General features: G+C 48.1%; 1 protein-coding gene across 7 annotated transcripts; it reads left to right on the plus strand.

The window, feature by feature from the left end:
• The first annotated feature begins 3,012 nt into the window (after positions 1-3,012).
• LOC308460062 (phosducin-like protein) lies at positions 3,013-12,318 on the plus strand. 7 transcript variants are annotated; one of them, XM_080976087.1, is made up of 2 exons: positions 3,013-3,121; positions 9,799-12,318. In XM_080976087.1, the coding sequence occupies exons 1-2, from the start codon at positions 3,028-3,030 to the stop codon at positions 10,815-10,817; spliced, it is 1,113 nt and encodes a 370-aa protein (XP_080832213.1). In that variant the 5' UTR covers positions 3,013-3,027; the 3' UTR covers positions 10,818-12,318. The 7 variants fall into 7 exon arrangements, with proteins under 7 accessions (XP_080832213.1, XP_080832215.1, XP_080832214.1 ...); XM_080976089.1 differs by lacking the exon at positions 3,013-3,121 and adding an exon at positions 4,337-4,389; XM_080976088.1 differs by lacking the exon at positions 3,013-3,121 and adding an exon at positions 4,536-4,798 and having other exon boundaries at positions 8,819-12,318.
• The last annotated feature ends 388 nt before the right edge of the window (positions 12,319-12,706 follow it).

The raw sequence follows: 12,706 nt of genomic DNA on the forward strand, positions 1-12,706 counted from the left end.
CAGTCCCAGTGCCACACTAGACCTGAGGTTTTCAACCTTTTGGTGTCCACAGCTCCCTTGATCAACTACATTCTTTATGCAACACCCCTGTGGGGCTCAGAAGCTCAGTTATGTCACCCCTTGCCTGCAGAGCTGGCAGCCTCTCACCCTTTTTGAACATCCTTCCTTGGGTGTTCCCTCAGCCTCCTCTCCTTGGGAGTCCTCTGGGCAGCCACTGCCATCGCCCCTGGTCTCTGAGCTGCTCCCGTTGCCCCAAAGAGAGGTACCTCCTCACGTTTTCTCACTGGGTCCTGGGACTTGTCTGTCCATTCCGAACAGCAAGGGCTGGTGGACTAGCTGGCTGGGCTCCTCGACCCACTTGCTTACTTTGAAGCCACCTCAGCTCTGACAACCAGCACCCCCTGACCAGCCCCAGAGGCACCATTCACCTGTGGAGCTTGTAGCCAGGGCTGCTGCAACGAACAGCTGTGCAAGCCTTTGGGAGGCAAAGATGCGAGAGGGCATCAGAGGAGTGATACGGAAGGGGGGGGCATGTCTTCTTCTTCACCTTCTTCGCTACAATATATCCATTTATTTCCAATTGCCAATGTCAAAGGGGACTAAAATCTATAAAATTCATAGAAAATCAACTTGCCAATTTGCTCAATTTCTCTAGGACTCCATGACACCTCCCCTGCCCTCCATAATCCCTCAAGCAAGGTGTCAAGACCCTAATCCTGTCAAATCGCTCTGCCAAGCCCTTCCTCCGGGCGATGCCAGGTGACAGACTATGCATACATGGACCATTGTCTTCTCAGGATGTGCTTATCTGCGCATATCTCCAGCTCTGCATATTCCCCCCTCCCTCCTCCATATGTTAATCCGGTGTAACCCAACCTCTTCCTAATGTATTCGTGATGTAATCTGTGTAACCCAACCTCTTCTTAATGTATTCATGATGTAACTGGGATGTATTTTGCACTGTATTCTGGGACATGGAGGGAAATTTCAAAAGTTCATGTCACCCCTTTCTCGCTGTTCAATCTCACCTTGAACCTGTTGCGCAATAAACTCGGATCTCCTGGAACTTGCTCCTGTCTCCGGCTGAGCTCATTTTCGTCCGCAGGGACCCGCGGACTTAGTCCGACGAGCTGGGTGGCAGAGTAACCCTGCACCCAGATTTTACCGTAACAGGAGGGAGGAGGAGGGAGGGAAGGAAAGAGGGACATAAGCCAGTGTTGCCCGTGGCACCCCTGGCCATCATTCAAGGCACCCCAGGGTGCCATGGCACACTGGCTGAAAACCATTGCACTAGGCTGACTCACATAGGGTTGCCACCTTTGTTCTGGTAAAATACAGGGCAGGGGGGTGGGGGCGATTTCTTTTTTTTTAATCTGTTCTGGCAAAATACGGGGCAGGGGGATGGGGGGCAATTTCTTTTTTTTTTTATCTGGTGCTGAAGTGACTTCAGAGCAATCCATTGCAATCTACTGCAGCCTAACAGGATTTCCCTTCTGGAAATTTTCACACACAATCACATACACATGAAATTGTAAATCTGTCTGTTCTTTGCTACCCAGAGCTTAAATACCTGACCTTTCACTACCCTTTCAAACACATGCATTTGGAGAGGTTCCCTAACTTGGCAGAGAGAGAAAGAAGACCTGAAATACAGGACAAACTGTATCAATACATTGTATTTTACATTGAAATATGGGACGATCCTGTGATATACAAGACAGATGGCAACCCTACTCATGTGTTATAGTGGTGTATAAGCTGCTGTTTGAAAATCACATTTTCAGTTTCCAAAGTGTTCCATTAGTCTCATTTTCTTCAGCACCTTTGATGAAACCAAAATATATGAAGATATACAAACAGTAAAAAACAAACAAACACCCTTCTATTGGACCTAATTTATTCAGCCTCCTGGGTGTATTTTCTCAAGGTACCTCCATCGCAGCCTCTACTGTGTTTACACAACCTCAGCCAAATTGCACTTTTGTAAAGTTTAGAAAATAGATGAAAAATGAAGGAAGGTGTACAAAAACATGCCATGAATCATTAAAAGAACACCGTGTACTATTCCAGTATACACATGAGATGCTTGGGAATTGGGTGGGGAAAGTGCCCTTGTGCTCATGTCTCTCTTGTGAGGTGTCTGGTTGGCTCCCAAGATAAGAGAGTGTTGGACCAGATGGCCCTTAGGCTGATGCAGCAAGTCTTTTCTTATGTTCTAATGACAAACTGTTTTCTACAAGGTTCTGTGTAGATAGAAGATCGTTTTGTCCTGCTTTATATGCGCTTTTTTGGAGACAATAGCTTTACCGTAGCGCCATCTTATGGTGTATTTTGGAAAATTCAAGAAATATCGGTTGAGTAGTACTGTATTGTTCATATAACAGCTTATGTATTTTGGTTGCTGGTTTTTTGTTTTGCATTTTGCATTAATTCAGATTATTGATTCTTATGGGGTTCTCACTATTTTCGGCTAGAGGTAACTTTTTAATACTAAAGTTATGTTCTGACGGATAGTTTTCGCTTCCGCTATTCTATTCTTTAGGGTCTCCTTGTGAAAATAGTGCTAAATGTCCTCCCTGTTGTACTCTGTTAACTGTAAACTTGTGTTAAATACGTTCGTCGTCCTGAGCGGAACCCAGTAGCTTGGCTGGGGGGCGAGGGCAGGTGGAAGGAGCAGAGATAAATAGGCAGGAAAAAATTAGGCTGAAAGGTGACTGGATGTGACTAATAAAGATTTCCCTTTTAAAAAATTTTTTATTAAAAAAAATCCATCCCTGCCTCTTGGAGCCAATGAGTGTCTGGTCATCTCCTCTGCTTGCTTATCCACGTGCAGATTAAGCAAAGGCTCGAGAGACCGGCATCGTAGGCAGAGTGGTGTGGGGAAGCAGAACTCCGTCGGACAAGGCAGTCAAAACAAAGACTGCCACCCGAACCCAGAGACACAGGCAGAGTTCCACGCCCCCTCGCTCTCTTTGCTGAGGCTTGGCTGGGAAGAGTGCGAGAAGGCGGAGCCAGAGCGACTCCCGCATGCAGATGAAGTGCCGCCGCGGAGCATTATGGGGGAGCACGAAACGGGCTTCGCGGGCCCTCGGAGAGGTCGTGGCTCCGTCAGGCTGGACGGGTACATGATGCCCGATTGCGAGCGAGGGAAGGAAAGCGGGGACGGGGCAGTCGGGCGGGTCTTGGTATACTCGCTGTGCTCTGGAAGAGCGCGGGAGGATGGCGGCCCGGGTCCGGTCTGATCCCAAAGCATACTTACCTGGCAGGGGAGACACCTTGATCATGAAGGAGGTTTTCCCAGGGTGAGGCTCATCCATTGCACTGCGGGTGTGCTGACCCCTGCGATTTCCCCAAATGCGGGAAACTCGACTGCATAATTTGTGGTAGTGGGGGACTGCGTTCGCGCTTTCCCCTGATGGCTTGTGTGCAAAAACAGAATTAGTGTGTTTTATTCATATTATTTTTCTACGTTGTATTTCACGTTCAAATTCATCGCGATTCTGATTAAAAAAAATGAACGTCTGAGAAAACTGGTCGCACCTTGGTCAGTAAAGTTGCGCGGCGATGAGTGCTACTTGCTAGGAATCACGAGTGCCGAAGGGATCCTGTGCTCTGGTCTCCTTGTGGGATTCGCAAGAGACACGACTGCCTGGTTGGTCCACGGGAGAAGAGCGTTGCACCAAGTGCGTGTTGGGTCTCGTCCCAGTTTTCTTACGTTCTAACATCAACAGATTGCATTTCCACAAGAAACACTGCGAAGTTGCCCTGGCTTTATAAGCTTTCCTGCAGACAATGGCTTTGCAGTAGCGCCATCCTACGGCATTCGTGGAAATCTTGTATATATATTGAGCATTGTTCAGGTATAGCTGAAGAAGGTTTCTTTTCCATCTCGCTTTAATTTCCACACTAGTTCTTCTCATTGCCCACCGCACCCCACGTTTCTTTTTAATGCTAAGGCATTCGGTCAGGTTCCTGCGGATCCTTTCCGCAGCAACTCTTCTGCCTCCGTTTTGCTCAGTAGCTTTTCCTTGGGAAAGTGCCTCCAATCGCCTTCTCTGTAGTACAGTGGTACCTCGGGTTACATACGCTTCAGGTTACACACTCCAGAAATAGTGCTTCAGGTTAAGAACTTTGCTTCAGGATGAGAACAGAAATCGTGCTTCGGCGGCAGCGGGAGGCCCCATTAGCTAAAGTGGGGCTTCAGGTTAAGAACAGTTTCAGGTTAAGTACGGACCTCCGGAACGAATTAAGTACTTAATCCGAGGTACCACTGTCTTTCTGTTAACTACAAATTAGGTTAACAAGTTTGTCCCGAGCTGGACTCCGTAGCTGAGGGGTGGGGAATGAGAGGAGCACAGCAATAGAGGCGGACCATTTGGGCGGACAAATGTGAGTAATAACGCCTTAGGAATCACTGAAGTCTTGTTTCTTCAACGTCAGGGGTGGATGACCAGCCCCGGGCCTGACCCTTGGGCTGTGGAGCCAAAGCGTGTCTGGTCCTTGTCCTTAGAGTAATTGCAGGCAAGGCGCCGAGGGCTGGACAGTACAAGGACTACAACCCAGGCGGCTGTTGGAACAGAGGCCTTTGGCCGGAGCGGGGCTTGGCTGGGAAGAGCGGGAGGAGGCGGAGCCACTCTTGCATGCAGATAAGGCGGCGCCGCGGAGCATTATGGGGGAGCATGAAACGGGCTTCGCGGGCCTTCAGAGAGGTTGGGGCTCCGTCAGACTGGACGGGTAGATGATGCCCGACTGCGAGCGAGGGAAGGAAAGCGAGGACAGGGCCCTCGGGCGGGTCTTGGTATGTTCGCTGTGCATTGAAGGGATGCGGGAGGACGGCGGCCCGGGTCTGGACGGAGCAGAAAGCATACTTACCTGGCAGGGGAGACACCTTGATCATGAAGGAGGTTTTCCCAGGGTGAGGCTCATCCATTGCACTGCGGGTGTGCTGACCCCTGCGATTTCCCCAAATGCGGGAAACTCGACTGCATAATTTGTGGTAGTGGGGGACTGCGTTCGCGCTTTCCCCTGATCTCTCGTGTGCAAGAAAACAGAAATGAAAGTTCTAGAAATAATGTTGTTACTTTACTTTTTGTGGCATGTGAGTGGTGCCCGTTGATTTGCAGGATTCTGGCTTTTTTGTGTACATTTTCTTTTGCTCTTTGGTTTGTTTTTCAAACTGAGACAGTCCTATGGAGTCCAAAAGTTTCTAGTGTAGTATATGGGAGGTGTATCTAAAATTGTTACTGTGCAATCCAATATAGAATATACAAAACATAACAAGAAGTTAGAACTCGACTGCATAATTTGTGATACCGGGGATTTGTGTTCATGCTTTCCACTAACTGGTGTTAAAAAACCCCAGAAGGATGCACTGCCTGGAGCTGAGGAGCTTCTGCCTGATTTCTCCACTTCTTGGGGGCCTGCTGTGGAAAAGAGGGTGAAGGAGGAATCAGTGTCTGGGGGGGGGGTGTGTGCCAGAAAAACGGGTGCAGCAGGAGGAATGACTAGTGTGCAAACAACAGAATTAATATGCCTTATTCATACTCTTTTTCTACATTGTATTCCACTTTCAAATTTGTCGCAATTCTGATTAAAATCAAACTTCTCAGGAAATTGGCCGCATTTTGGTCAGTAAAGTTGCCTGACATTGAGTGCTACTTGCTAGGAATCAGGAGTGCCAAAGGGATCCTGTGCTCACGGCCTCCTTGTGGGATTCACAAGAGACACGTCTGTCTGGTTGGTCCCTGGGAGAAGAGCATTCCACCAAGTACAGTACGTGTTGGGTCTCATCCCCGTTTTCTTACGTTCTAACATGAACTGATTGGATAACCACAAGAAACACCGTGAAGTTGCTCTGGCTTTATAACCTTTTCCGCAGAGAATGGCTTTGCAGTAATAATAATAATAATAACAATTTATTATTTATTCCCAGCCACTCTGGACGGCTTCCAACAAAACATTAAAATACAATAACCTATTAAACATTAAAAGCTTCCCTAAACAGGGCTGCCTTCAGATGTCTTCTAAAGGTTTGGTAGTTATTTTTCTCTTTGACATCTGGTGGGAGGGCATTCCACAGGGCGGGCGCCACTACCAAGAAGGCCCTCTGCCTGGTTCCCTGTAACTTGGCTTCTCGTAGCGAGTGAACCACCAGAAGGCCCTCGGCGCTGGACCTCAGTGTCTGGGCAGAATGATGGCGGTGGAGACGCTCCTTCAGGTATACTGGACCGAGGCCGTTTAGGGCTTTAAAGGTCAGCACCAACACTTTGAATTGTGCTCAGAAACGTACTTTGAGGCAGTATAGGTATTTCAAGACCGGTGTTATATGGTCTCGGTGGCCGCTTCCAGTCACCAGTCTAGCTACTGCATTCTGGATTAGTTGTAGTTTCCGGGTCACCTTCAGTATAGAGCACATAGAGCGCATTGCAGTAGTCCAAGTGAGAAATAACCAGAGCATGCACCACTCTGGCGAGACAGTCTGCGGGCAGGTAGGGTCTCAGCCTGCATACCTGGTAAACAGCTGCCCTGGACACAGAATTGATCTGTGCCTCCATGGACAGCTGTGAGTCCAGAATGACTCCCAGGCTGCGCACCTGGTCCTTCAGGGGCACAGTTACCCCATTCAGGACCAGGGAGTCCTCCACACCCGCCTGCCTCCTCTCCCTCAAAAACAGTACTTCTGTCTTGTCAGGATTCAACCTCAATCTGTTAGCCGCCATCCATCCTCCAACCGCCTCCAGACACTCACACAGGACCGTCACTGCCTTCACTGGTTCCGATTTGAAAGAGAGGTAGAGCTGGGTATCATCCACATACTGATGAACACCCAGCCCAAACCTCCTGATGATCTCTCCCAGCGGCTGCATGTAGATGTTGAAAAGCATGGGGGAGAGGACACAAGTGAGAGCCCAGGGGTCTGAACACTCACCCCCCAACACACTTTCTGAACACAGCCCAGGAGGAAGGAGCGGAACCACTGTATAACAGTGCTCCCAGCTCCCAGTCCCTCAAGACGGTCCAGAAGGATGTTATGGTCGATGGTGTCAAAAGCCGCTGAGAGATCCAGCAGAACTAGGAAACAGCTCTCACCTTTGTCCCTAGCCCGCCGGAGATCATCGACCAGTGTGACCAAGGCAGTTTCAGTCCCATGATGAGGCCTGAATCCCGACTGGAAGGGATCCAAATGGTCCGTTTCTTCCAGGCGTGCCTGGAGTTGTTCAGCAACCACTCGCTCAATCACCTTGCCCAAGAATGGAAGATTTGAGACTGGGCAATAGTTGGCCATATTGGCAGCATCTAAAGATGGTTTTTTAAGAAGCGGTTTAATAACTGCCTCTTTCAGCAGGTCTGGGAAGGCTCCCTCACAGAGAAAAGCATTCACCATCCCGCGAAGCCCATCGCCCAGCCATTTCCAGCTAGCTTTTATAAGCCAGGATGGGCAAGGATCAAGGAGACAGGTGGTTGGTTTCACTAGTCCAAGCAGCCTGTGCACATCCTTGGAGGTAACAGATTGGAATTGATCACACACAACTTGACTAGACAGGACTCTAGCACTCTCCGGCCCCAACCCTGTTCCCACGGTGGAGTCTAACTCTTCTCGAATCTGAGGGACTTTATCTGCAAAAAACTTTGCAAAATCATTGCAGGAGATCATGTGGCCCGTAGCACCGTCCTACGGCGTTCGTGGAAATCTTGTATATATATTGAGTATTCTTCAGGTAATAGCTGAAGGGCGTTTCTTTTCCATCTCGCTTTAATTTCCACGCTAGTTCTTCTCATGGCGTTCTCATTGCCCACCGCACCCCACGTTTCTTTTTAGTGCTAAGGCATTCCGTCAGGTTCCTGAGGATCCTTTTCGCAGCAACTCTTCTGCCTCCGTTTTGCTCAGTAGCTTTTCCTTGGGAAAGTGCCTCCGATCGCCTTTTCTGTGGTATTTCTGTTAACTACAAGTTAGGTTAACAAGTTTGTCCCAAGCTGGACTCCGTAGCTGAGGGGTGGGGAATGAGAGGAGCACAGCACTTGGGCGGACAAATGTGAGTAGTAACGCCTTAGGAATCACTGAAGTCTGTTTCTTCAACGTCTGGGGTGGATGACCAGCCCCGGCCTGTCCCTTGGGCTATGGAGCCAAAGCGTGTCTGGTCCTTGCCCTTATAAGCATTGCAGGCCAGGCGCCGAGGGCTCGACAGTACAAGGACTACAACCGAGGCGGCTGTTGGAACAGAGGCCTTTGGCCAGAGCGGGGCTTGGCTGGGAAGAGCGGGAGGAGGCGGAGCCACTCTCGCATGCAGATGAGGTGCCGCCGCAGAGCATTGTGGGGGAGCACGAAACGGGCTTCGCGGGCCTTCGGAGACGTCGCAGATCCGTCCGGCTGCGCCGGTAGATGATGCCCGACTGCGAGCGAGCGAAGGGAAGCGGGGACGGGACCCTCGTGCGGGGATTGGTATGCTCGCTGTGCCCTGAAGGGGTGCGGGAGGACGGCGGCCCGGGTCCGGTCTGATGAGAAAGCATACTTACCTGGCAGGGGAGACACCTTGATCATGAAGGAGGTTTTCCCAGGGTGAGGCTCATCCATTGCACTGCGGGTGTGCTGACCCCTGCGATTTCCCCAAATGCGGGAAACTCGACTGCATAATTTGTGGTAGTGGGGGACTGCGTTCGCGCTTTCCCCTGACAATTCATGTGCAAAAAAACAGAAATGAAAGTTCTAGAAGTAATGTAGTTTCTTTACTTTTGGTGGCATGTGACTGATGCCTGTTTCTTTGCAGGACTTGCAGCTTTTTTGTGTACATTTTCTTTTGCTCTTTGGTTTGTTTTTTAGACTGAGACAGTCCTATGGAGTCCAAAAGTTTCTGGTGTAATTTATGGGAGGTGTATTTAAAATCGTTACTGTGCAATCCGATATAGAATATACAAAACATAACAAGAAGGTAGAACTCGACTGCATAATTTGTGATACCGGGGATTGTGTTCATGCTTTCCACTAACTGGTGTTTCAAAAACCAGAAGGATGCCCTACCTGGAGCTGAGGAGCTTCTGCCTGATTTCTCCACTCCTTGGGAGCCTGCTGTGGAAAATGGGGTGAAGGAGGAATCAGTGTCTGGGGGCGGTGCCAGAAAAACGGGTGCTGCAGGAGGAATTGCAGGCATGTAATAACACAGGAAAAATTCAGGGTGTGTGTGCACACTGCAGAAGAGCAGCAGATTCCTGCTGATTTTCTTACTCCACTGCAAAGTGCTGCAGACAAGAGGACAATGGTGGTCACACAGCAATACCTAGCAGATTAAAGAGTGGAGCAAGCCCTCGAAAATGCTCTGTTTCTCTAAAGCAGGAGCCTTTTTGGCTCCACACACCAGATCCTTATCAGGATCGGCCTTCTGGCGCCCAATTTGACATGTGAGCAGCACAGCCTACCTGTCTCAGTTAGCCTGACTGTTAGTTCCTTGCATCTCCAAACCAGACTGCTTGGATCCTAACAATGCCTCATGGCAAACTACTTTTGAAAGCATCATTTTCAAACTGGGGGGCACTAGGCTAGCAACAGCCCTTTGCCCTGGAATATGTAGTGGCTTTGATCCCTGTCTAGATCTGAAGTACTGTTCTCCTCTGTTCCTTAAGGAAATGTTGAGAGGTTTGGTTTGTTTCTTCAATCTAAGATTTCAGCAATCAGTATTCTCCATGGATGCCCTTTTCTAACCATTTCCTTCCGCGCAGATCCTGAGCCCTATGTATTCCTGTCGTTCCAACACTTATACTTTGAGCTGCCTTCTTCCACTAAACTACCTCTCTGTTTTCTTCTAGCTTACATTCTTCCTTGTGCGAAACATACTATAGATCTAGAAGTCTCTTCCAAACCACATTCTGCAGAAAGAGTTACACAGGAACAACGGGAAAGAGTGGCAGGAGACCTGTCAGGGAATTTGTTTGTCTTACCTTCCTTGCCTACAAAGAATAATTTCAAATCTTTCGAAGACTGTGTGGCACTAGCAATGTGGAAAGGGAACTTAACAGCATGCTGCGACCCCACTAACCAACAGATGGCCATGTCAAAGAGTCCGAGCAGCGATGGCAGTTCGGTAAACACAGGCCCCAAAGGGGTGATCAACGACTGGAGGAGATTCAAGCAGCTGGAGACGGAGCAGCGAGAGGAACAGTGCCGGGAGATGAAACGCCTCATCCAGAAGCTCTCGGTGACATGCAGGTCCCACCTGGACGATGAGGAGGACAAGCGGAAGCAGCAGGAGCTCCAGAAAAAGCTGGATGGCAAGCTAACCCTGCAGGAGTACAGCGCGCGGCGTGAGGGCCCAGATGACGAGGAGTTCCTGCAGCAGTACCGCAAACGGCGCATGGAGGAGATGCGGCTGCAACTGCGCGGCGGGCAGCACTTCCAGCAGGTTGTCGAGATCCACAGTGGGGAGGCCTTCCTGGACACCATCGACAAAGCGCCCAAGAATTCCCTGGTGATGGTCCACGTCTACGAGGATGATGTCCCAGGGGCTGACTCCCTCCACGGATGCATGGTCTGCCTGGCCACTGAGTACCCCGTGGTCAAGTTCTGCCGGGTGCGGAGCTCCCTGATCGGCGCCAGCTCCCGCTTCACCACCAGCGCCCTGCCGGCACTCCTGGTCTACAAGGGTGGGGAGCTGGTGGGCAACTTTGTCCGTGTCACTGACCAGCTGGGTGAGGACTTCTTCGCCGGGGACCTGGAGGGCTTCCTGCAGGAGTGCGGCCTGCTCCCTGAGAAGGACCTGGTGCTCCTCACCTCTGTCCTCGATGCCGCCTCCTGCCTCAGCGAGGACAGTGACCTGGAGATCAACTGAGGGCATCCTAGGGGGAGCAGAGAGGCACCTGTGAAGGGGCGAGTAGAAAAGCCCACCCTTCACCTATGGAAGCAAAGGCCCAGAAAAAGTTAAATATGGAGAATAAATGGTTGAGATATTCGGATTTATTGTTGGAAGATAATGAAGGATTTAAATTAAGACCATTTGAGCAAATTAAATTGGATTGGCTACATTATTATCAGATCAATGAACTGTTTAAGCTTGATAAGAAAAATGGTTTTGCATCGGAAAAAAACAATTTGGAAATGGAGTTGTTAGGTACTAACGTCAAAAACTTATCGAAAATGTATAATTTACTGTTGGAGTGGCATACAATGGATGAACAAGTCAAATCTGTGATGATAGATTGGGCAAGAGATGTTGGGCACAATATAATGTTGGAAGGTTGGGAAAGGTTGTGGAATAAAGGGGTTAAGTTTACTGTACTGTACTAAAAGAAAATATCATGAAAATGATGCATAGATGGTACTTAACCCCAGTAAAACTAGCAAAGATTTATCATATGAGTGATAATTTATGTTGGAAATGTAAAGAAAAGGAAGGTACCTTTTATCATATGTGGTGGACATGTCCCAAGGTGAAAGACTTCTGGGAAAAGATTTATAATGAGTTGAAAAAGATGTTGAAATAAACATTTATTAAAAAACCAGAGGCCTTTCTACTTGGAATAATAGGTTTGGAATTGCCCAAGAAAGATGTTAGATTGTTTTTGTATGTCACAACTGCAGCAAGAATTCTGTTAGCCAAAAATTGAAAATTACAAGAAATACCAACAGTGGAGGAATGGCAGAGGAAGATGATGGACTTTTTGGAGCTGGCCGACCTGACCAGAAGAATCCGCGAACAGAAAGAGGAGGAGTATCAAGAAGAATGGAAGAAATTATTTAGGATTATTTAGCCAAATATTCTAAGATTATATAAGTAGAATTATTTGTGAGTACCATATTGGCTTAGGAGTTAAGTATGTTAAATAGCATAATATTATGGATAGAAGTTAATATGATAAGAAAGAAAGAAGTTAATCGACCAAGTTAATCTTATTTGAAAATAGTATTGGAAAACTGCTACAATGATTTACATGGAAACTCAGCTAGGGGGATTCGAGGAAGTCACTCAATAATGGTACAAAAGTGGGATTATAATAGCTAGGATAATTGTTTGTATGTTTTTTTTATATTGTAATGTTTTTCTTTTATGTTTGTTATTAATTTGGAAAACCAATAAAAAAATTTGGAAAAAAAGAATAGCCCACCCTTTAATAGCCCCTAGAAGGCAGTTACCCAGTTGCTCCCCCCCACCCCCGTTCCCAAGTGGAGGAGCCACCTCAATCCTGCTGAAACCTGTCCAGCAGCCTGCAGCCCCTCTGCTCTGTGAAGAAATGAATGAAAAACAAACAGCGAAGCAAGTATTTAACAGACATAATAAAAAACGAATGTCAAACTTGCTGTATTTTAATAAATAATTATCAAATCAAGTACTATCTGCAGTCTAAATTGTGTTTTTTTTTAACACCAGTTAATGGAAAGCATGAACACAATCCCCAGTATCACAAATTATGCAGTCGAGTTCTACCTTCTTGTATATCTCCTGTTTTGTATACTGTGGTGTAAACCACTGAGCCTTGGGCTTGCCGATTGGAAGGCGGTTTGAATCCCCGCGATGGGGTGAGCTCCCATTGTTCAGTCCCAGCTCCTGCCAACCTAGCAGTTCAAAAGCACGTCAAAGTGCACTTTTAATTGTTTTTACAGTGGTACCTCGGGTTACAGACACTTCAGGTTACAGACTCCGCTAATCCAGAAATAGTGCCTCGAGTTAAGAACTTTGCTTCAGGATGAGAACAGAAATTGTGCTCTGGCGGCGTGGCGGCA

The sequence above is a fragment of the Podarcis pityusensis genome (assembly GCF_964106645.2).
Source record: "Podarcis pityusensis genome assembly, chromosome: 1".
Classification (NCBI taxonomy): Eukaryota; Metazoa; Chordata; class Lepidosauria; order Squamata; family Lacertidae; genus Podarcis; species Podarcis pityusensis.

Coding starts and splice junctions, on each gene's coding strand:
- LOC308460062 (XM_080976086.1), top strand. CDS start 8,090: ATGACCAGCCCCGGCCTGTCCCTTGGGCTATGGAGCCAAAGCGTGTCT. Junction 8,352..9,798: donor CTTCGCGGGCCTTCGGAGAC/GTCGCAGATCCG, acceptor GTTTTCTTCTAG/CTTACATTCTTCCTTGTGCG.